Here is a 24,483-nt window from a genome sequence, read left to right on the forward strand (position 1 = left end):
GAGTTGAAGCCTATGTGCCAAGGCTTGATGAAGAGCCCCACCTGGTTAAAGAAACACGAGCCTCCTTCAAATGCCTTATTCTTGTCCGTCATGCTTGAAAATATAACCAGAAAATAATTATTAGCCGCTAACAAAATCTCCATGTCTCCTTCTGGGTCCCAAACACAACATGCCTATGATTCCAACATAGGTGAAGAAAGACGAAGGCCCAGAAATTTGCATTCTCCGAAACTTGCACAAGTTGAATAATCAAAACTGGCCAATCCTTGGATCTCTGCAAACATTCGTTAACTTTTCTTAATTGAACATCCCTTTTGGAGAGGAATCACCTTCCCTAGATTGGGATTTACCAGTAAGATCCTTATCGATAAGTATGAGATAATTTCCACAGCAAGTCAAATTGTGATATTGCTATCAGGATTTAACTGTGTGATTTTTGAGTCAAACTCATTGATCCATGTTTCAAGAGTAGTGATTCAACATGAATCCATGTCTCATGAGAATAAATGGAACACTACTCATGAAACATGGGTTAATGAGTTTGACTAAAAAATCACACAGTTAAATCCTGATAGCAATATCACAAGATCCTTATTGCTAACATGCAACAGAGAAGATGGCTCACCCATCTCCATATCTTCGAATGAAATCTGAGAAGAGGCTATGCCTCAATCCCCCATGCAAACAAACCAGGACTCAACAAAATGAGAAAGAGACGGGGCAAAAGCCCCACAATCGCAAAAGCCCGCAGGCCCCTCACCGAGAACACACCTAGGGCAGGGCTCAAACTAAAGGCTCCTACCCATGGTTTGAAAAACAACCAAGACCATTGTTCGACCAACACATGCCCCTGCCAACAAAAAGATTTCCCCTCGAGATCAACAAAAAAGCTCGTTAGAGAGCTCAGACCCAAACACCAGATGTAGGTTGGGCTAGGGCTCACAGGCCCTAGTGCGAACCAGACCACCGTGCATCTGCATTTTTCTTCCCAGATAAAACCCCTATGCTATTCCCCTATGCTATGCTATTCAATTTGTAGTCTATTTTAAAAGCGAACAACATGCATAGTTTCTTTGAAGTAAATAAAATCAACTAAATTTTTGACTTTTTGATTAAAATCTACAAAAGAATAATAAAAATAGAAAAAAAATAATATAAAAAAGGCTCTCCTATGATAGTCTCGTAGACTTGATTAAAATCTTTCATTCATTTGTTGAATGAAAATCTTAAAACTATACATATACAATTTGAATTTTTGCTTGTACCCATTTTGCACACGTGGAAAAATGGATGCTTAAAATTGTCGAGGCATCTTTTCAAGACAAGAAAATAATATCTCGTTACGTCAAACCCCCATAAAATACAATTATCTCTTGTCCATAACGTCCCAACTAAAAAGCATATTCAAATCCAAATACATTTAAATATTGAATTTCTAAATATGCGGATTATAAGGTTTTTTTTTGCTCCGTTTTATTATCTCCTCCGTCGCGCAGCCATTTCATTTAGCGTTGGACTTCTGTCAATAGACATCCAATTCGCACGACAAGACAGCGGAGCATTAACAACTAAAATATCCGTCAAAATTTACAGGTATTGCAGAAAGAAAACCTCCGATCTTAAAACCCTAACAGAGGCTGCCTATCAAAACATCGGATGTCTCTTCATAGAACGTTGCTGAAATCTTGTAAATTTATTTATTCTGGTTTATTTATCACGAAAACGTTTCTGAAGTTGAACAGAGAGCTATTTTATGCAGAGTTTTCGTCTGTTAACGTCTGAAGTATATGTGAAACTGACACGGTAAAAGACGGCAGAACATTTCAAGCTCGGATATCCGTCAAATTTACAGGCATGAACAAAGATTTGGTTATTAAAACCCATTTCTGAATAGTCTTATTTTTAGCTATTTCTGGTTCTGATTCTTTAGAGCAAATCAGGGATTGGATAGAGTATGGTATGTGCTTAACTCTATAACATATATAAATAGATACAGACAAGTGATGATTGCGAGTGATAAATAGTTTAAAGACTTCTCTAATGATTACATTGAGTATCAGAGAGAATCTCTTAACTATTACATGAAGTGCGCATTTTAATTTCAAATTGTCTTCTACAATTGTTTTGATTTTACAAGGATCTTAGTTTAAAGACCTAAAGCTTACTTAAAGCTTTGGCAATCCACAATGTGAAGAATAATAACTTGCCTAACAAATCTACCGAGAATTGTTGATATTTTTATCTTCTTAAGCGTTTTATTGACATTATGGTTAAGAATAAATAAATAATTATAGAAGAATCCAATCTAAACTTTTTAATTAAAATGACAGTCGATTTCTTATAGAGAATCTATATAATTATTACAAGGGCTGAAGAATTTGGTTTCAGATTCTTGTGGTTTCTGTATAGAAATTTTGAGGAGTATTGCATTATGAAAAATTTGGAAGATTCTTTTGGGAAAATTATTATTATTTAAAAATTTCTTTATGTTTTCTATTTTGATGGGGATGTAATTAATATTTAAAAATGTACTTTTTTTATTGAAGCTTGACGGAAATAATGGAGTCTATACCTGGTGCCCTGTACGGTCGGGGCGTGGTGAAACTAGAGGTCACTGGCCTGAATTTCCGCAATCCTCCTAAACTATTGTTTTCGCACAGATCGGGGCCTGGTTTAATTTCTTCTTTAAGTTCAACAGATAAGTTGCAAAGAGTTAGCAGCAAGCTTTGTAGATTGGTAAAGGCAAGTAAGGAAAGGGAAGATGTTATAGTGACTCGTAGAAATAGTACATATATACGTAAAATTTGTCTGAATTTACCTGCCGGGTCAGTGAAATTTAGACGAAGAAAGTATGTAACAAGGTGTGAGTCGGAAGGAGGTGATTCACTGGCATATGCTGATAGGATGGAAAATAATAATGCTGGGGAAGGGAATGATAATGAATCGGAAGGAGTTGGCGAGGGCAAAGGTGAAAATTACAGTCAGCTCTACGGTGAAAGTGGTGGGGAAGCCATGGGGAGCACTGGATTAGAATTGACAGGGGATGCTATGGGAGGGACAGAAAATGTTGTTTCTACTGTTGCCATGGCTTCAAATTTAACAGACGACAGTGTTGATAATTCTGGAAGAGGTGATAAGGAGGCAGATAAAGGTTTTGAGGAGTGTACTAGAGGCGAAGGATATTCACTGGAGTCAGTGAAACAGTCATTGGAAGATGCTTTGAAGAAATTGGCGGATGCCAGAAAGAATAGTAACATGTTTGAAGAAAAGGCTCAAAGAATCTCTGAGATTGCAATTGCATTGAGAGACGAAGCAGCAGGGACTCGTAAGGATGCTGATGATGCCATAGCCATGGTCCAGCAATTGATTGGTGACGAAACGGGAGCAGAAGAAGCACTCAACAAGGCTAAAAAAGCAGTGTCCGTTGCAGAAACTCAAACAAAGTTAGCTGTGGTGGCATTACAGAAAGCACAGGAAAAGATAAAGGAAAAAGTGAGATTAGTAGCATCCAGCACCCTAACAGATATAGTTGAAAGTACAAGAAGTGGAGATGAAGTAAATGTACGAATTAGTGAGGTATCTGATGTCTCTGTTAAGTTTAATGAAGATAAGACAAAAATGGAGAAACTAAATGGCCATGAAACAGATACCACAGTTACAGAGGAGGAGGGTCAAGAAATATCTCAAGAATTGGAATCTTCTTCCAAATTGGAGGAAGAAATTGCACTGGACATGTTTCAGGATGAGCTGAGGAAGTGTGAGGTTGAACTTGCAAAATGTGAAGCAGATCTGCGCCACATCCAGGCATCAAAGCTAGAGTTGCAAGTAGAAGCTGATCGTCTAATTGAGATTGCAGACAAAGCAGAAGCAAGAGCAGCACAAGCTGATGAGGATGTTGCAAATGTGATGGCATTAGCAGAAGAAGCAGTTGCTTTGGAGCTTGAGGCTGCTCAGTGTGTGAGTGATGCACAATTAGCTCTTCAGAGAGCAGAGAAATGTGCTGCAAATGCTGGACAGAGTGTTTCAAGCACCAAAGATGATCTTGTAGAAAGACCAGATTTAGACACTTTTCTAGAGAAGGATAAAATGTCTACCCATGGAGCTGAAATTGATGTTGATGCATCCCTGGAAGGTAAAGGGAATGGTATTGCTGTTTATGAAAATGGTGGAAGAGAAGAGGAGACAGTTATTTTACATGAGAAGATTCTCCCTGTAAGAGAAGAGACATATTCAAGACCTTCCCATGTTGGCCATGATGTGGAGGAGCTAGATGGTTCTGTTAAATCTGGGCATCATGAGAATGTTATGGCCGAGACAGAGATCAAAAAGGACACCGAACATGAGAGAGTCAAGTATACATCAAAAGAAACCGAACAGGACAAATCAAATATTTCATTTCAGCCAAAGAAGATGGAAACATCAAAGGATGTTGCTAACAATAGTATTCCGATGACATCCACAAAGAAGTCCTCACGTTTCTTTTCTGCATCTTTCTTTTCTTTTGAGGATGATGGAGCAGAGTTCACTCCAGGCACTGTATTTTCTGGATTTGTTTCTTCCCTTAGAAATCAGTTGCCAAAGCTGGTTGTGGGAGTGCTACTGCTTGGTGCTGGGTAGACTTTCTTTACCAAAACACATTCCTAAAATGTTTTGTTTTATTAGAGAGCATTATCTTCTTGGTGTAATTTTTTCTAGCTGCTTTACCTTTTTCTTCTATGAGTACTTGTTGATTCATTTCCTATGCAACATAGACATATGCACATTGTGCATTGATTGCAATCTGAGTTTTCTACAAAGTAGCCATATCAAAAATAATTTTTACTTGACCTCTGTCTGTCTGTCCTCTTGTCTGTCTGTCTCTCCTTATAAAAAAAATGATATGACCACTTGCCCATCCATCCTCACCCTGCTTTCTTATTACTTATAGGCATGGCAGAAAAATGGTGCTAAGTACACGTTAAATGCAATTTCCTTTTAGGCATAAGTAGGAGCAGTAGCTTCTATAACATCTATTGTTGGTTGATATTACATGGAGTAAAGATTTACAGTGTTCCTATCAGTTTCCAGTAGACTTAGTGATATATTGTGAGATCTGAATGAATTATACAACCAAAACTAACTTAACAACTTGCAACATGTTGATATAAACAATAACATAATGTCTTAGCTACAAATTTAATTTCACTGCAAATTGCAATTGGATAATAAGATGGGTATTCCATTCATTGAAACCAAACATTGCTGTAATATGACCTTTCTGTACCACATAGCTTTCTTGCAGAAGAAAGTATTTATAGTTGTAGTATCCGTTGCCCAAACTGACTAATTTTAGCGCAAGGAATATTGTCAAACACTTGTATTGCTGCCTTTCAATGCTAAAAAATTTAGAATGTTTGCAGATGATATTACAATGCCTCTTACAATGAACTAATATGCAAGTGCATTTCTTTTGGAACTTTCAATGCATATACATGGAAACTAGATATGGAATGCATACCTTCAGCCAACTAACATTTTGACAAACAATTGACATACAACTATTATGCTGATCATATCTTCTATTCAGAGTTGCCGGAAACTCCTCTATCCCTCCTTGGGCACATGTATCCCCCTATCCAATTTGGAAATCTATCCGATACTGCCCGAATACATGTCGAATATTGTGCCCATGTCTGCCTAAAATAACTTAATTTTCCAACCATGCTAAATACTATGGGATTTGATTTTTTAAAAGATTTGATGTAAATCGTTCCAAATTTGATTGAAAAAAACTCTATTAAAGTATTTAAAAAAAAATGGTTTAAACAAAACTTGCACCAAATGAGAAAGACAAATAAAATGTTTTTCTATTTCAGCAACCCATTTTTTGGGTTATCTACTAATGCAACTCTACTATGTTTACATATTGTGAAGTGATAAATGAACTCGTAAATATTTATGTGTCAATATTGCTTTTGAAGTAATGAAAACCTCTTATAATAACTTAAAAACTATGTTAAATATATGTTTGTGTTATTTATTAATGTTGTGTCCAGTCGTATCCATATTGGTGGTCTTAAAAAATGGTCATATTTGTACCCAATACCGTATTTGTATTTGTATCCGTATCCATATCCATGCAAGTTTGATGCTATTAGATGGACATTTCGTCAAACAAATGGTATGCAACATGTATCTCCTTTATTGAATTTATTCTCATGTACAATGGTGCTATGAGTTTGCCAAGACAAATGGCTTAAAATAATGACTACAGTAATACCAAAACCTGATTATGAATTCTTACAACAAAATCATATGCTCTAAAAAAATTACAATGTTAACTACTAATAGTAGCAAGAGGAACCTGATAATAGTGATGCTCAAGGATGGAGATGAATTAAGCATAAGTATTGTAGTGCAGCATTGTTCTTGCGTACTGTAGCAGCCAACAATGAATGTATTCTCCAATTTAAGCACAAATAGAACTTTTGAATTGAAGCTCTCCTAAATACCAAATTCAGTGGATATTTCACCACCTTAAATGATTGCAACATTGAAGAGGTGACGTTCTCCAATGGCTGACTGAAATTAGAAACCTTAGTTCTCCCAAGTTCTTATCAAATGCAATTCACAATAATTGGATGATTAACAATGAAGTTCTCACCTCTATTATTCTTTTCCTTCACCCTTTTGGAAGGAAATAAAATATTATTTAATTGTATTCTCTAGAAGCTTCCCCCTTTTCAATATAATAAATTAATTGTATTTCTAGAAATGCATTCTCTAGAAGCTTCTCCCTTGCAATACAATAGTTAATTGTGCTTCTAGAAAATTAAATTAATTAAATATAAAGTCACCTTTTAATTTTAATTTTTTTTAATGACTTCATAAGAAATTAATTTAATTAATTTCTCCCTATTTCTTCACTTAGCTTTCGGAGAATGTAAAGGCTAAGAACTCCACTAAGTTGCTAAAAAGATGGGGATATTACAATGGTTGAACAATTCTATTTTTTGTCCAGATAAATTCCAGTACAATCACACTGTAATGGGGTTAAATCTCTAGGATATTGTTGATTACCTAATGATAACCTTCCCAACCCTCGCTGATTTCATAATCTAGACATACACAATTCTCATCTTGTAAATTTTCTTTGGTTTGACAAGAGTTCCATGCTCTCTCATTTAGCTTGCTACTGTGATTCCAGTGGTTGCTCAAGGTGGGAGGTTTTATTTACCACTACATTTATATCCATCAGAATTTTACATGCGAGACAATGCATTATTCTGTTTGTCACACTCCTGCATTATGTGATTTACTCTTGAACTGAGCTTTATTTCTATGGCAATGTTGTCTTTGTGGTGAAGTGAATTTATGTTTGCTTTGTGTAGTAACTGCTCTATTCTGTCTTCCACTATAACACACCAAATAATGTAATTTTAGCATTTATCCTCAGGATTTCTCTTGGATTTTGAATCATTCTGTGTTAAATCCCAACAATTGTTTTTTCATGTCTTACCATTGCAATTACATGGCCAGTTTAATATTTTGTTCCAAGAGGCACATATTTGAAGAACTGGAGCTCCAATACTGCGAGGGAGGCAATGCTGTTTACAATGTTTGTGGTGGAGGACAGGCATAATATTGAAAGTTGAATTAGTAAGTTGAATCCCAAGGAATGCTCACATTGTTGTGGTGTTCACTAGCACACATATCTAGAACTGAAACCTGGAAAGCCCATCTCTAGGAGTATCAATGACTGTATGTACAGTTTGAGAATGGTTAGTGACTAATAAATGACCACATCAGTTGCAAAAAGTGACACACTAATCTAGAGGTCTGAGGTACTCCTATCCTCACCATGAAGGTTCTCAAGCTCATCCACCTAGATCCTTAGTAGGAAAAAGGAAAGGAATTATGTTAGTGCCCATAAATGATCAAATCGGATCAATGGGTCTTAGTACCCTCATTTTTTACACACAAGTATAATGTAAAAGGATTCAAGACTTTGAAAAGTAAATATTCACCAAGCAAAAATGAAATACAAACATGACAATGGGCGAATCTAAAATAGTTAATTTTCAAATCTCAAAATTTAAGTACAACGTAGCAATTGATCCTCAGGATACATGTGTTGGGGCGATGAGGTTAGAAGATATCAAGCACTCCTAGCATCTCTCCTAACATCTATAAGCCAATGGATCGTTAGTGGTAGGAAAAGTCTAGTGATGCATGCTTGCTTCTTTGCCCTAACATGTGGTCAAGGAGAAGCCTGTTGTTTTCTGGGATTGCTGCAAATGTACTAGCCATTGCCATAGTATTGATTGTTTTCCAAATGCAAATGAAGGCTTATAAATAAGAGAGGAGGAGACATGTCTCTACGGTTAATCATCACTAGTTAACATATTAATATATTAGTAATATAAATAACCATATATATAATATATTATTATATAATATGTATAACAATATATATGTGTGTATGTGTGTGTGTGTATTATATACAATAATATATATTATTTAACATGTATAAGTATATATAGGAAATTATGATTTACCAATAACAATAATGTATATCAGATTGAATCAATCCAACTTAAGCTACAACTTTATCACTCCCTCTTAGCTAGGGAGGATTTGTAGAACAAATTATGCTCTCAAGTATATGAAGAGATATCATCTTAGTATGATATTCAATTCACTATGAGGCTAAATTTCTTACCTTTTATAACACACAATTGAAACAATTTCCATAACTTTAAAATAAGCTTAAACACCATCTTAGGTGTGGTCTATAATAGTAACAATGTCATGGTGTTTGACAAGATCCAGCCCAAAGAACCATAACAAGTTGGTTATCATGGTGTCCGACAAAATCCAGCCAAAGAACCATGATGAGTTGGTTATCACGGTGTTTGGCAAAATCTGGCCCAAAGAACCATGATGAGTTGGTTATCACGGTGTTCGGCAAAATCTGGCCCAAAGAACCATGATAAAATTTGCTCCTAGACATCCAACACATTTAGGTGCTACAAGTTAATGTAGCGTATCTAGGATGTATGTCAAACTATTGATAAGGTCGTCACCTTACAATAGTGACCTTACACACATGAAAGTCGTCACCTTTCATTACATATCATATGCGAAATAGTAACCACCATAAACCAAGTCAGATGGTGGTACAAAGGCTTTCACCTCAATTCTCTCGCATAAAAGAATGCATTACAAGGAATTTCACTTAGAACTTCTCCTCATAGAGAAGATATCATTTACAAAGGATTGCACCTCAAAATTCTCCCTCTAAACAATGATCCTGGGAAGTCAGGTCCTTTAGTTACTCTTGTAGAGCTCTCTTCGCCTAAGGATGTCTGTCGAACTCCCTCTGAATCTGATATCAATCTTCCTACTTTTTGGTGACAAGTTGTTACTTCCTCATGATGTATACATGGGTAGGCCCGTTTTAAAAACATGCAGTCACACCATGTATTTTTAGACTCCTCTGAATATCAACCTTCTGAACTCTTATATTGCCTTTGAAGAAGTGTCGAACTACCTCTTAATCATCATCAAGAATATTCGCTTTAAGAGCCTTACTTTATCTAGTCTGGTCATCGGATGATAATGAATTTTAGATCACAGCTTCTTTCGAGCTACTATCATAAGATTGAGTCTGCTCAATATTTGGTAGCACACGTAAAGTCAACCTTCTTTTCCTTCAAGAATATCCTCAGACATAAAGGAAAAGATCAAGGCAAGTAACTCTTATAGTATGTATAGGATTACAAATAGGAGTGAGACTACAATAATTAGTTAAATGTAAAAATTAAGAATACTTATCTGCACATTTGTGAGCGAACATCTCTTTTCTAAAGATGGTTCAAGTGGGAATAGAACATTGGTTATAATTAACCCCCCCCCCCATGACAAATGTCGAATTCCCACTCATTCCATTTTAATCATAAAGTGCTGTATTGTATGTATGATAACATTGTTGAACTTAGCACTACCAACATCATTGTTTTCCCTCATGGACTGGCATTTCACCTCTCATTTTACTTCCTTTTTTATTCATGCCACTGCATAGCGGCCATCTGGCCATCAATTTATAAATTATATGGTGCTTTTACAATAATATGTCTTCCTTAATCAATGAAATCTGGGCTTGTCATAAAGTATAGAGTTTCTTTTAGCAGCCTCTGTATTTTCTTGATGACTGAATATATGTTACTTCGATTATGAGAAGCATCACTATCAATCAATCATGTGTCACTATTTATAGAACATTGCTGGAAAGCGCAGTTATGAATAAGGAATCTTCAGAGTTATTGCTAGACATCTTTCGAGGAGAAAAATTCTCAACCTGTACAGCAGCATGAGGCATTGGTCTTATGGTGCAATCTCTTGCTGACGGACCAAATTTATCACCTAAAACGTTGAACTCGATAGAGGTCTCTCTTTTTTTTTCCTGAAGTCAGGGTTTGATTCAAAACTTTTCTCTCCAGACCTCTTAAAGTTCCCTTTCTTCACTTTTTATCGGCAAGTGTGAGCCACAAGATCATGGTCATCTTCATGATGGTATCTTTGACTATTTCCTCTTGTTTCTAATCTGCATTCTTCTTGAATGCAAGCTTCCCTTAATCTATCAAATTTTGGAAGCTCATCTCTTTCACTAACATCCTGAATAAAGGATTCCAAAAAACGAGGAAGTCCATTCATAACAAGCATAACCAGATCTTTTTCTGAATATTTTTCACCGATTGCACTAAGCTGGTCCTTCAATTTTCTAATTTTCATAAAATATGAAACCATAGATTCACCTATTGTCATCTTAAGATGCAATAGTCTACGCCTTGTTTCGATTGGTATTGTAAAACACATATAAATTGTTGAGTGTCTTGAACATATCCTTAGCTGATTCCAGTTTTGAGATTAAAGGAACCAAATGATCCTTGACTGAATCAATAACAATTATTTTAGCCAAGATCTTGTTCTTCTTCCAGTGAATTTTTTCAGCATCATCTGATGCCTCTGCAACATCAGAATTGACATAATCCAAAAGATCATTTTTCCTTAAAAGCAACCAATATCCTGGGCTTCCATGCAGCAAAATTTGAAGACCCATCCAACCTATTTTTAGCTTTCAACTCGTCCACCATTTTCACACACTGAAAAAGGAGAAATAAAGAACACAAGTGCAGAATACTTCTGGTTCAGGATCAAGTTCATTCAAATTCGCTTTGATACCATGTTAAATTTATGAACAGAAGTACACAAGAATGCAAAAGCGGAGATGAAAATAACAACATGAAACAAGAACACCTAAATACCCTGGGAAACACTCTCTTTAATGAGGGAAACAACCCAGCCCACCAAAAGTCTATCTTTCTTTTCAAATTAATCACAAAATCTCTATCCTTGAAAAATAAATCCTCAATACACAATAATCATATATGATTACAAAGTTTAGTCACAATACTCAGATATGCTAAATGTACTCACACTATATCCAGCTTTGCAAATTGAAATGAACAACTTAATGTACTCACCATCAATCTTGAAGACCCCTGATATATTCTCCGTCACACCAGAAATAGACTACACAAAAGATTCTAATATTTCTTTGACAAAACAAATATATATCTCTTTGCCAATCACATAAATTCTACTAAAAATAGTAAAGCTCTGGAGTTGAATCTTGATCACACTTCCTTTCATTGTCTCTAACATTCATTGGCTATTAAAAAATGATTATACAAAAGGAAAGTAAAAGTACTTCGAAAGCTGGAGGCACAAAAGTCATATTGCCGTGAGATCTGAAGGAGAGATATTTCCATATCAAGTCAAATTGTGATATTGCTATCATGATTTAACTGTGTAGTTTTTGAGTCAAACTCATTGACTCATGTTTCATGAGTAGCGATTCACACATGAATCCATCTCTCATGGGAATAAATGGAACACTTAGCACTCATTAGATCTAGGTGATGCTCACAAAGGTGAAGCACCGATACTTTCTAGGTCACCCATCCCAGTACTACTCCAGCTTGAGCACTCTTGACTACAGAGTTTCCTCCATGGTTAAACCCACTTTGCTTGCAATCCCATTTGCAAAACCTTCACCAAGTGTTGTGCCTTATGAACTATTTATTAGAAAGCCCCTTAAGCTCATGAAGTGATAAGTAGGAGATATTTCCTCAGCAAGTCAAATTGTGATATTACTATCAAGATTTAACTATTTAGTTTTTGAGTCAAACTCATTGACTCATGTTTCATGAGTAGTGATTCATACATGAATCCATCTCTCATGGGAATAAATTGAACGCATAGCACTCATTGTATCTAGGTGATGCTCACAAAGGTGAAGCATTGGGACTTCTCGGGAGGTCACCCATCCCAGTACTGCTCCAGCTTGAGCACACTTAACAACAAAGTTTCCTCCATGGTTAAACCCACTTTGCTTGCAACCCCATTTGCAAAACCTTCACCAAGTGTTGTGCCTTATGAAACATTCATTAGAAAGCCCCTTAAGCTTATCAAGTGATAAGTAGGAGATATTTCCATAGCAACTCAAATTGTGATATTGCTATCAGGATTTAACTGTGTAGTTCTTCAGTCAAACTCATTGATTCATGTTTCATGAGTAGTGATTCACACATGAATCCATCTCTCATGGGAATAAATGGAACACTTAGCACTCATTAGACCCAAAAAATATGAAGGGGTACCTAGAAGAGAGCTCCAAAAACTCATAAAGAAAATGTTGTTGGTTTTTGGATCCATTGGCTCAAAAATTGAGGCACCAAAAAAAAATTGACGACCCCCCAGCTGAGCTCTTGAAAAACTCACAAAGAATTTGCAATTAGAAATTTTTTTCGAATCAAAAAGTTAGGGTTTCGAACAAAAACGTTCTGGGCTGAAAAAAACTTGAAATCAATGGTGAATTTGCAGCAAAAAACACAGTTTTTGGGCACAAATCTGTTATTGAGGGTTTTAAGAAACCCTTAGCATCGCATCCAGCCCTAGATGTGCAAAAAAGTGGATAAAAATGCCCAAAAAACAGTCAGAAAAAAAAAGCCTGAATATTGATGGTCAAAATTCTCAGACCCACCCTAGTTCGAAGCAAATATTTCAGAAAAATAATTTCGAAAATAGGGTTTGATAATTTCAGAAAAGAAATTATGAATTATGATTTTTTTTAAAGAAGTGGCTCTGATACCATATTAAGAAGTAATTGGTAAATATTTGCTTGATATTAACAAAGACCGAGAGGTTAATAAATACAAAAGAATAAAACAATGTTTCCTTGGGAAACGATTGTAAAGAATAGAAACATTCTATTCTAGTTAAAAGAAAACGAAAGAAAGCTAACAGATAACTACATATTAACTAATATTAGAAACATTCTAATATTTACAATAGATTACAAATAGATAACCATTAACTAATAATAGAGGCTTATCTATTATTCTAATATTTGTAACCAATGATTTGATCATATCATCTACTATTAACTATAATGAATTATTTAATGCTAACGATGAGAGATTGCCAACATATACGGGGATAGAGACACGCTTACAAGGATGCTAGATACAATAAAGGATGCAAACCAAAAAGAGTATACACATAATATGAACGATGCCAGGAATAACCAAAATGACACATGAACATTATAGACTATAAGATGACACACCAATACATGTCTTGACAACATCAAAGATAAATGATAATCAGAGAAGCTTGGCAGCGAAAAATACCACTGTAGAGAACAAAAAGAACAAACAATTGGTACAAGTATATTGGATCTCTATTGCTGCTATCATCTTCAACTCAATTCACCCATATACTTTAACCCATAGTTGGAAACTGCGGTCTCGGTAAAAACTTGCCAAGGCTTGAAAAAAATTCGAAAAGAACTTGGCCAATTTTTGGAAAAAAATTGGTAAAAACTTAGGAACTTAAAAAACAACATAAATTTAATTACAAAGGCATTTGTTTGCAAAATTCAATAAGAAGATGCATCTAATGAGTCAATTAATGAGAACACAATAGAAACAAGTTGAGTTTATATATATAAATTGGGTACAAAATGACAATTTCATTAAATTAGTTCTTTGTAAAGACAATAGCCCCCTTCTTTAATGAAAAGTTGGAATGATGCAAAAAAGTAGTTGGCTTCAGTTTTAATTTAAAAAAATTAGAAATTAAGATTTTAATATATTATTCATTGCTTGAGGTACATGTATTCTTAGTAGAAACTATGCTGTTGGATTTGAAGGCCTTTCATTTTGTGGATGGTTTGCAGCTTCATATTAAACTGGCAACATTTTTACCTGACCTATAACTAAAAGTAGTAGTTAGACATGTATTTCAAATAGAGTGAATGATTTAAGCAAGGCATTACAAATTGAGAGTTCATTTGTGCAAGAAAAACTTTGCAAGGTCTTTTAGAAGATAAAGTACGTCTAAATAATGAGAGCTTTTCAACTGTGTCGTTTAGGATAGAATAGTTGATAGGAGTAGATCACAAGGATGACAATATGAGGTCAGGTTTATTTCTATTATTGGACAGACTTGAGAGTATACATGCAGTGGTTTTGAATGTGATTAAAATAAATACTACCAATTTAAACATGGTTTCACAAATATGATTATAGAGACATGCATTTCCCAAAAATAGTTTGTATATGCAAATCTTAGTGGTATTAATGGGACAACTATTTCTCATTAGAAAATAAATTGAACTTTTCTATTTTGAGTTTAAACCCTAAACTGCAAACATGAGCGATTGTTTTTTAAACAACTCATTGAGTTTTTGGGAAAAAACTTGGTGAATTTTTCTGGCAATTTTTTCTCTATAAAACTCGACAAAATATTGGGACTCGTTGATGAGTCCAAATATGCTTTACACTGATATGGCACTTCTCATATCGATACCATCTCACATACACAATATTATTATTTCACAAACTTCAAACAATGGTTTATATATATCAGGATTGCCAAGAATGTAATAAATAATCTTTAACCCATAATGGAAATCACGACTATATATCATAAAATATTCATGCACTTTGTAATGGAAATCACAACTAATAGAGAAAATCCACTAATGATACTATCTCAATGAAAGCCCCTCATCCTCTTCTTGAAAATCTTCAGTGATGTTCAAAGTGAAGATTTTGGATGACTCTTCCAGTTACTACTTAAGCCAAATCTTTCATTGGTGAAGGTGATTGACTGGGTTCAATCTGAGAATAATAAACTTCATGACAGTGATAAAATATTGAATGATGATTTGCAAATCTTGAGAACCTCATTATATTCTATTTTCCTGTGCAAACCGTTCAAACGGTTATTAATGATTTTATCAACTTTGTAAAGTCACATATTAGTTATTTAATATTAGTTTTACAATATTCAGTCAAAACTTATATTAAATAATTAATTTCTTCTTAATTATGACATTTTGATGGGGACATTAGAGTTAAGGTTTAAATTTTATTAGTAGATTCTTCATCGGATAGTCACAACCTTGGAAAAATTGGAAATATGAAATGTCCTCTACTGGATTTGCTCAATTTAGTTTTAATCTAGACTAATGACTTCCGTCAAACATTTGTCATAAAACCAGTAAACCTTTATCATACATTAACTTACTATCACTTAGCTGATCCTCTAACTTGAATAACCGAGAATGCTCACATAATCATTAGAATGAAAGCTTCAGCATAAACACTAATTTTGGTCTAATAGCCAAAAGGGTGACATTGATTTATGAAATTAACAGCAGTAAAAGTTGTGTATACAAAATATCAATGACAGAAGGCTAGTCTGTAAATGATTACATTAACACATACTACTGCACAAATGGTTTAGAGATGAGACAAACTCGATTCCCAGGTGTTATGGGTAGACCAAGTTCGTGACCAGACCGGCAATGCGGTTATCCTACGTCTCCACCTTTAGGTTAGGACCAGTTCTTGGTTTGCTCTCACTGCGACAAGGAGGAACCTGTATTGATGGTGAATGCAGTGAATGAAGTCTGAATGCGACAGTATGTATTCAAACCGACACCATTTCCCGTCTCTTAATCAATCTGCCGTAGACCACCATAAATCTGCTTTGCCAGTCGTGTGCTGAAGGGAGTTGAACTTGTGCTTTAGAGGCGGTTAACACAACTTCTATTGCTACGTAAGAATGCCGTGAAACACCTCAAGGTCTCCCGTGGTCATACCCAATCAGTATGATGTGTTCTCACGTTATTCCTCTACCAACACATCTTTTGCTCTGTGGTTATCACCAATACTGCCACTTGAATATTAACTTCTCCTGTCAAACAACTCAGAAACGATGGTGTCTGCGTGCCATATATTCACTATGAGGAGAACATTATGCTGACTCATCCATGTTTCATCTTGTGAACTCCAATGGTGGAAAGAATTTGTCACAATATAAACTTGAGATGGCAAGGTTATACTTACCCAATATCACACTGATGACTTCCTTCCTGAAATGACTATCTCCTTGATTGCTGTTTAGCTACAACTGATATGCTATGAGGGGTAATACAGTGCATTGACTAGTTCCTCTACCTACTGCTTATTAACTCCGCTTCTTGCCTAGTCTCTGAGTTCCAAATCGAACTTCAAACTGATAGTGCAATATGAGTACTAGGTTTGCATCTAGTCTCACTCCTTTCCTTAAGGGTTTTTGTCCTTCGGGAAATTTCCAGTCACAATTAAGCAACCATTCGGATTTATAAATAACATATATTTGTTGTGTGAATCCCAATGCAAAAGGCTTCCTTTTATCACCTCGAAGTGTGTGGAGATACAAACAACTTAGCAATGTGGGACAAAAGACTATTTCGTCTTTTAGTCACTTAAGTCAATTTCTCCTAAAGTGACTTTAAATCATAAAGTACTTTACATTTCAATCCAATAAAATAAAGTAACTAAAACCTTAGGATTTCCCATTTAAATCTCCTCAACTAAAACCCAAACTTCTGTGACTAGCCGGCATCCTAAAACATATGCTGTTAGCCTATCCGAATGGAAAGATAGACCAACTAGGTGCCATTAAGGCTAGCGTAGAGAAGGGGACATTACAAAATAGTCGAAATTATTGATCCTCATAATTTGATCACGACAATAGGCTTCTTTCAACTACTTTACAAAACTATTATAGGTATCTATAAAAATAATGCCATTCTCATGGTTAATGTAGTAGCTGTTCCACTATCTCTTTTTCTTTTGATGTATATGGAGGGAATCTATTGAGGCACTATGTAAAGAGAAATAAAGAAATACATCCGAGAACTATGAGTCAAACATCTGGAAAAAAAATGTATTTAGGGACTAAGCTCAAAGTGTCTTGTCACCAAACATTGAGAAGTCAAACTAGAATCCAAATCATTAAAGCAGAATCACTTAAAACCATACCCTAAGAGGTTCATCTTCATGTCAAGGGAAAAACTTTAATCAATCAAGTAAAAGGACCTCCCTTCTATCCTTTCACAAGAGAAAAGTTCGCATTGTCCATTGAGACCCTTCCCCATTGGAAATTGTTGGTTTAAATAAGTATTCACTATTTACAGTTACTTAAGTTTACTTAGGTTAATGCATATTTTTTATTATTTATTTATTAGCCACCTAGGAGTATGTGCACTCTTGTGAGTTGTCATGTTGACAACATAGGAGTCTGCACCTCTTTATGCACATGGTGTTTACAACACAGGACTTAGCACAGTAATTAAACACATGGTGTCTACAACTTTGCCATTCTTATCCACTCATCTAGAATGATGGATAAGGCACATGCTTAGTTGTCATGATGCTTATCTTATCTCCTGGTTCTTTCTAGAGACATTCTAGGTGCTTCCTAAAAGGCCTTTATATACATGCACTCCTAGTGTGTGCATATATCACATACTGAACAAAGCAATGTATTAGGACATCCTCTGATTAATTGATTATATCCATTTTTGGTGTACAATTGTGCTTGTGTTTGAGTTCTTAGTTCCTAGGTGAATTTTGCCCTTAGGCAAATTCTTACATAGTATCAGAGTTCTTGGAGAATTCCCCTTCACAAAGCCGTTCAAGACCTGCATCTTGCTTCATCACCGTAGCCTGACTCTAGAGTATCGCAGAAATTGGGAGTGTCCAGCACTAGATCTGACCTCACCATTGCGTCCGGAATGCTGATTCGGTGAAAATCGGCTATAAAGTTGCCTATCCTAAGCCAAAGTTGATTGTGAGGCAAATCTTTTTTGCAAATTGGCACCCGAAGGACCGATTTGCAGCATTGGTATAATCATTTCAGATCTATACATTTAATTTTCAGATCTGCATTTTTTTCATCTGCATCTCTGCTATTTTTTTCAGATCTACATTATTTTTCAGAATTTTTTTGGCCATAGGACCATAGGAGAGATTTTTTGCTGGTGAAGATTGAAGCTTGCTGGTGCAAATTAGATATTTGCATCACATTTAGAAGGTCCAAAAACCCCTAGAGCGGATTTTGTTAAATCCAAATTGGACCCCTCAGGCAAAATCTAGAGCCATTTGTTTTTTGGAGGTGCGACGGCGATTCAAAAAAAAAAAATAGCAGCAGTGATTTTCAAACAGCGATATCTCCCTCATACAGACTCCTTTTTGCGAGCAATTTTTTTTGTTTTGGAGTAGGATTTCGTGATCTACACATTGGTGTAGGAAGTTTGACATCTCTATTCTTGAATTTTTCTACAAGTCGCAAATCCTAATTTTTGCCACTTCAAATGCTTGGTATGGGCTCATCTGGACACATAATTAGGTTCTGTTATTTTTGAAAGTGCATATTTTTTTGTCTACTTTCTAGATCTGCAATTAGATTATAAGTTTTGTGGACAGAAATACTGCTTTTAGAAATAGGCCGTAAATTGGCAAGTGGCTATCAAGTGCCTAAATCATACAAAAGGGGGGGGTTTCTTTAATTCTCTTTGATATTTTGGGGGTTCATTGATTGATCTCATGGAGTCTTGTCAGATTTGTCAGTCTAGTATTAGACCACAGTTGACAACAAGGAACTATCACAAATGGAGTACCTTGATAGTTGCTCATCTAAGAGAACATCTAGAATTGCTTCCTTATCTCTATACATTACCACCATATTTTAATTGGACGTATGTTGTCAACCTTCGTCGTTTTTTGTCTAAAAGTATGGGTAAGGAATCTTTTGCTCCTCTTAGATTGGCACATTTTCCTTATGATATTTGGCTGTCTGTTTGGGAAGCATATGGAGATCCATGTGATCCTCCATCTCCAGAGGACATTCTACATCTAGTCACTCCAGCTATGGTTTCTTCAACTCCAGATGAGATCACACCTCTAACTCCTATTGCTCCTACTGATCCTATTCCAGCCATAGATGCTTTAGATTCAATACAACAGGACACTATATGTCTTCCTACTCTACCTTCATGCGAAGACTTCCTTTCAGACTTTGCACAGTTGTTTGTGGAGTCTCACATTGAAGATGTGGGAGACATTCTTGATGATATTCATCTCCTTTTTGAGGTGAATTCTATTGCCGTAGTGATAGATTCATGTACTTCAATACTACAGGGTACTTATGGTCTTCTAGGTGATGTCTTCTTGCCAGACATTTCAACTCTGTTCTTGGAGTCACACACAGTGGATATGGAAGACTTTTATGATGATTTATTGCTTCTCTTTGCTGAGGAGGATTCTTCTACAGTTATTGCACATTCTCTACATGATCAATCTCTCCAGGTTGGCGTGATTGTGGATTCTCATGTACAGCATCTGCAAGAGGTCTCTTTCACATTTGAGAAGACTATTGGTTTCTTGAGATAGGCTCTACCACACTCCTTGTTCGATTGGCACTTCTCTTCAGCAGTTTTGGAGGAAGCCATCATTAGTATCGACACAGGGACTTTTGAACAGGTTTTAGAAATACCGATCATCATAGAGATTCCTTCTCCATCTAGGGAACGCATCTCACTTGTACCCTTGCATTTGTTTCTTCCAAAGGGGAGGAACATCATTCAAAGGTCATGGATTAACTTTTACATTGGAGCATTTCTCACTGATCGACACACTACCTTTAGGGGAGGGGGACTACCTCGTCTCCTTCTTCTTTTTGGGGGGACTTTTTCCTCTTAAGGGGGTTTTGTCCTTCTCCTTTTTTCTCTTGTATATGCTTGATGTATGTCGTAATGGGGGGGTCTTGATTACTCCATCCATCCATGCATCCCTTTTCATCTCTCTTTTTGGGAGAGGGTTTTTTCGATGAGGTTTTCCCTCTTTCCCCGCTTTATGAGAGAGTTGCATTTTCATTATGTACATGGGTACCTAAAATGGCCTAGTAACCTGGGACCCATCATGCATTTCATCCTAGTTTTTCGTAAGCTTAAGTGCATTCCTCCAAGTTGCACTTAAGGGGGGGTGTTGGTGTAAATAAGTATTCACTATTTACACTTAAGTTTACTTAGTTTACTGCATGTTTTTTATTATTTATTTATAAGCCACCTAGGAGAATGTGTACTCTTGTGAGTTGTCATGTTGACAACATAGGAGTCTGCACCTCTTTATGCACATGGTGTCTACAACACAGGAGTTAGCACACTAATTAAGCACATGGTGTCTATAACCTTGCCATTTTTATCCACTCATCTAGAATGATGGATAAGGCATGTGCTTAGTTGTCATGATGCTTATCTTATCTCTTGGTTCTTTCTAAAGACATTCTAGGTGCTTCTTGAGAGGCCTTTATACACAGGCACTCCTAGTGTGTGCATATATCACATACTGAACAGGGCAATGTATTAGGACATATTCTGATTAATTGATCATATCCATTTTTGGTGTACAGTTGTGCTTGTGTTTGAGTTCTTAGTTCCTAGGTGAATTTTTCCCTTCGGCAAATTCTTACAGAAACCTCCCATACATAAGCATCTACATGGATTAATATCATTGATGTTAGAGGGCAAATTAGTGGCATAATGGATGGAGGATTAAGTTGTGCCAAATTTATGGCACTGTGATCGAGTTTTCATTAATAAAAAAAGAGAGGTAATTTAATTATTGAAGGGACCTCCCTTCTATCCTTTCAACCTCCCATCTGTCCTTTCACAAGAGAAAGGTTTCCACTGTTCATTAAGATCCTTCCCCATTGGAAACCTCCCATACATAAGCGTCCACATGGATTAATATCATTGATGTTAGAGGGCAACTTAGTGGCGTAATGGATGGAGCATTAAGTTGTGCCAAATTTATGGCACTGTGATGGTGTTTTCATTGATAAAAAGAGAGAGGCAATTTAATTATTTTGATCAGTGAACGCTTTTGACTGGAGCTATGAACCAGTGGCATTACAATAGGTGATCCATCCTTGGTGAGCTACTAATGAAGATATTCACACCTTCCCGACTAGCTTCTTGCAGATTTCTTTTCCTGAACTTCCTATCTCCTTGTCCCTCCTCGACTCGTTATTTCTTCGACAACCTTATCTCTCTAGACACCTTATTTCTCCTTGGTCCCCTTATCTCTCGCATCCCCTATCTCTCCGACCACCTTATCTTTCTTGGTCCATTTCATCTACCCGTCTCCTTTGCAACTGCCATCAACATTGCACATCCTCCATATCAGTGCCTGGATATGACTTCCTGTGCGCCTCTTGCATCATATGCAACCCATTGTGCACTCAAACCCTTCCGACTCAGCAGACATTTCTTCTCCCATGTGCATGTGGCTTGTTGTTGGCAACATTTCCGTCCTTGTGATGGATTGTGGGGGTTTTGAATCAAATATTGCTTGTGTGGTCATCCCCTCAAGCAATTGATTATGGGTGTCCATGTTTGGAGGCAAGTTAGAAGTGAAATAATAATATTAAATTTTTGGGATGAACCCCTCATACCAGCCACTCCTTACTGAGAGGAATGATACATTTTTTTGATAAATTTAATTGTTTTTTCCCAATGAGGGATGACCTCCTTGGAGCTAGCACCCACATTGCACAAGACAATACAAACAATAGAAAATTTGTTATGCTTTCTGCCTGGACAACTGGAATGAAGAGGTGTAGTTTTTTTTGGTGGTGATGTGCATATTGGAGGGTATAAATAGAAGACTTTTGAGGCTTGTTTTATAAGCAATTCACAAGTATCTCTGTGTATGAAAAGTAGAAATAAGAGTCTATTCAAACAGATTTTCAAGGAGAATTTGAGCAGATTTATGAGTTCTATTTGACCTTATTTTTGTTGAAGACATGGAGTGAATTATGCAATATTTGTGAAAGAGATTTTTTGAAGACTTGGAGATAAGATATGAGCAGATTTGATAAGATATTTTATATTAAGTTGACATATATTCATTTTGTAATTTGAAGATTGGTGACTTCTATTTTAAGAGATCAGGAATTTGGCGCCTCTCATTGAAAGAGCTTGATGTCTCTTGTGGGTTTGGTGTCCATTTGTAGGGGAAACAGTGCCTCCTATATGTTGGCGCTTACAAATTATTGTAAAGAAGATTTCGTTTTGCTGAGCCATTCACCATGGATTTCTCTTGAAAGGGATTTCATGTAAAATATTGTCTCTTAGTTGTGTGGATGCTCTTAATCATTTCATTTTGGTCGCTAAACTGTTAAATAAGCGAAAAATTGGCCTTATACTAATTCACCCCACTCTTAGTATAAGCTTATGTTTTTCTTCACTTTCTGCTTCTAATTTCTTCCCTCTGTATTTTACTAAGGACCTACAATTTGGTTTGGATTTTTTTTACTTTACATTTGGGCAGTAGTAAGGATCACATAGAAGCCAAGTGGCCTTTATTTTTTGCAATCTAGTGTATCACTGACATCATCCTCACTAGGGTAATCAATATTTGCCGTTGAAGGTGGCAGATTTTCCATCTGGCCTAAAACTTCCAATTGTGAAGAAACAAATGGTAATTGACAAAGGTTGCTCACATTGCTGGATAATGAGAGAAAAATGATATTTATTAAAAAAGTGCCATGTTATCTCCAAACAAGTTTTGCAATAGGGGAACGAGAATTGTGCACCTACTTTTGCAAATAATTAGTTAAGGATCCAGAAGAAGACTTACAGATGCATGGCACTACCTTGCGCTTAAAATTATTGCGACGAAAACAACTAAAGGGAAGTCCATAATTAATATATTGAGTCCAAACACTTTGGGAAGGTAAGATTGATGGATAGAAAGTGGCTTTCAAACATCCACCAAGAAGCGAACTCTTGTAAATTTGTTCTAAGAATCAGCTCGCTTCTTGTCAATTCTGATAAAATGGCCAACCTTTTCAACCAGACTTTGAATTAGGCCAGAATCATGCATTATCAATGGAAGGTTGTATAAACAGATCCACATTGGAGACTTGGTGCTGTCCATAGTTGGGTCAAAGTAAACTCCTAAAAATGTGCAGAAAATCTCTTTTTTCATTAGCATACTGATTATCATGTCGAATGAGAAAATTAGGTTTAGGCAATCATCTAGAGGATTTGCTTCCATTCTGCCTTCAAGAATAGGATTATCTAGATTGACTTGAAATTTATACTGGTATTTGGCATGCAAATGGTGTATTTAGTCTCAGAGTCGATGATTTTGAATGCATTGCAAAGGTTGGCAAACTGAGCAATGATTCTCGGACATTTACGTGCACAGTGCTGCTCTAACTGTGGATTTCTCTAGTTTGATATAATGAAGGAAGGTATGATGAAGAGTTGTGAGTTTTGAGATCAACTTCTTGTAGCCAGACCTTACCAATACACAGGATGTAGAAGGATTAATGGGAAACTGAAATCCTCTAGAATGCACAAGAGATTGAAGGCTTTGATATTGCTTTTTAGGGACCATGGTGCCCTGGGAAAAATCAATCACACTTGTTCAACTTCAAATATATAATGAGTGCAAACAAATAATGTAAATGATAAAGAGTGTAGATTATCAGTCAGAGTGTGAGATACAAGAATGATGATTTAAAGGAGACAAAACACCATGGTAGAAGTTTAAATTGCATTATTATATCATGCAAAATAAAAGTTATGTACGGAATTCAAGAGGGTAAATGTGTTGCAAGATGGTCTCATTGTTATCAGTTGTCAACTTATTCATCTTTTGAAAGAATAGTCATGGTACAGTAATATAACAGTTTTAAAGATCTTTATGTCTTGGTAGTTGGCAGTTACAAGAAGCACAGCCACTTCTCTATAGCGATTCATTTCCTTTATTTTGTAAATTTCTGGCAATACTGTAGATGATTGCATAGAGTAGGGCTGACATTGTCAGAGTTCTGAGACATTATTCAAGTGGAGTTAGGATGTCACTGTATCTCCACGTTTTCTAGGAAATATCTTATAGACACTGGTGAAGATGATATATTGCAAATATATAATACCATTACACTGTCACTCGACCAAAGTCATGGATGCCCTTGGATAGTACGCTATGGCTATAGTTTTTAAAGATGTTTTACAGTTTTATGGGGAAC

At 36.0% G+C, this 24,483-nt stretch overlaps 1 protein-coding gene across 2 annotated transcripts in view; it reads left to right on the plus strand.

Moving 5' to 3' along the window:
• Nucleotides 1-1,389: 1,389 nt before the first annotated feature.
• The window catches only part of LOC149545039 (K(+) efflux antiporter 2, chloroplastic-like), a 188,746-nt gene continuing 165,652 nt past the window's right edge, over nt 1,390-24,483 (plus strand). The window contains exons 1-3 of one of the 2 annotated variants that reach the window (XM_089795540.1): nt 1,390-1,593; nt 1,760-1,852; nt 2,547-4,613. In XM_089795540.1, the coding sequence (XP_089651666.1) occupies nt 2,560-4,613 (2,054 nt within the window). In that variant the 5' untranslated portion in view covers nt 1,390-1,593; nt 1,760-1,852; nt 2,547-2,559. The remainder of the gene's footprint in view (nt 1,594-1,759; nt 1,853-2,546; nt 4,614-24,483) is intronic. The other variant, XM_089795539.1, reaches the window with a different exon arrangement.

This window comes from Cupressus sempervirens, chromosome 8 (assembly GCF_028749045.1).
Source record: "Cupressus sempervirens isolate cs-2001-9-10 chromosome 8, ASM2874904v1, whole genome shotgun sequence".
Taxonomy (NCBI): Eukaryota; Viridiplantae; Streptophyta; class Pinopsida; order Cupressales; family Cupressaceae; genus Cupressus; species Cupressus sempervirens.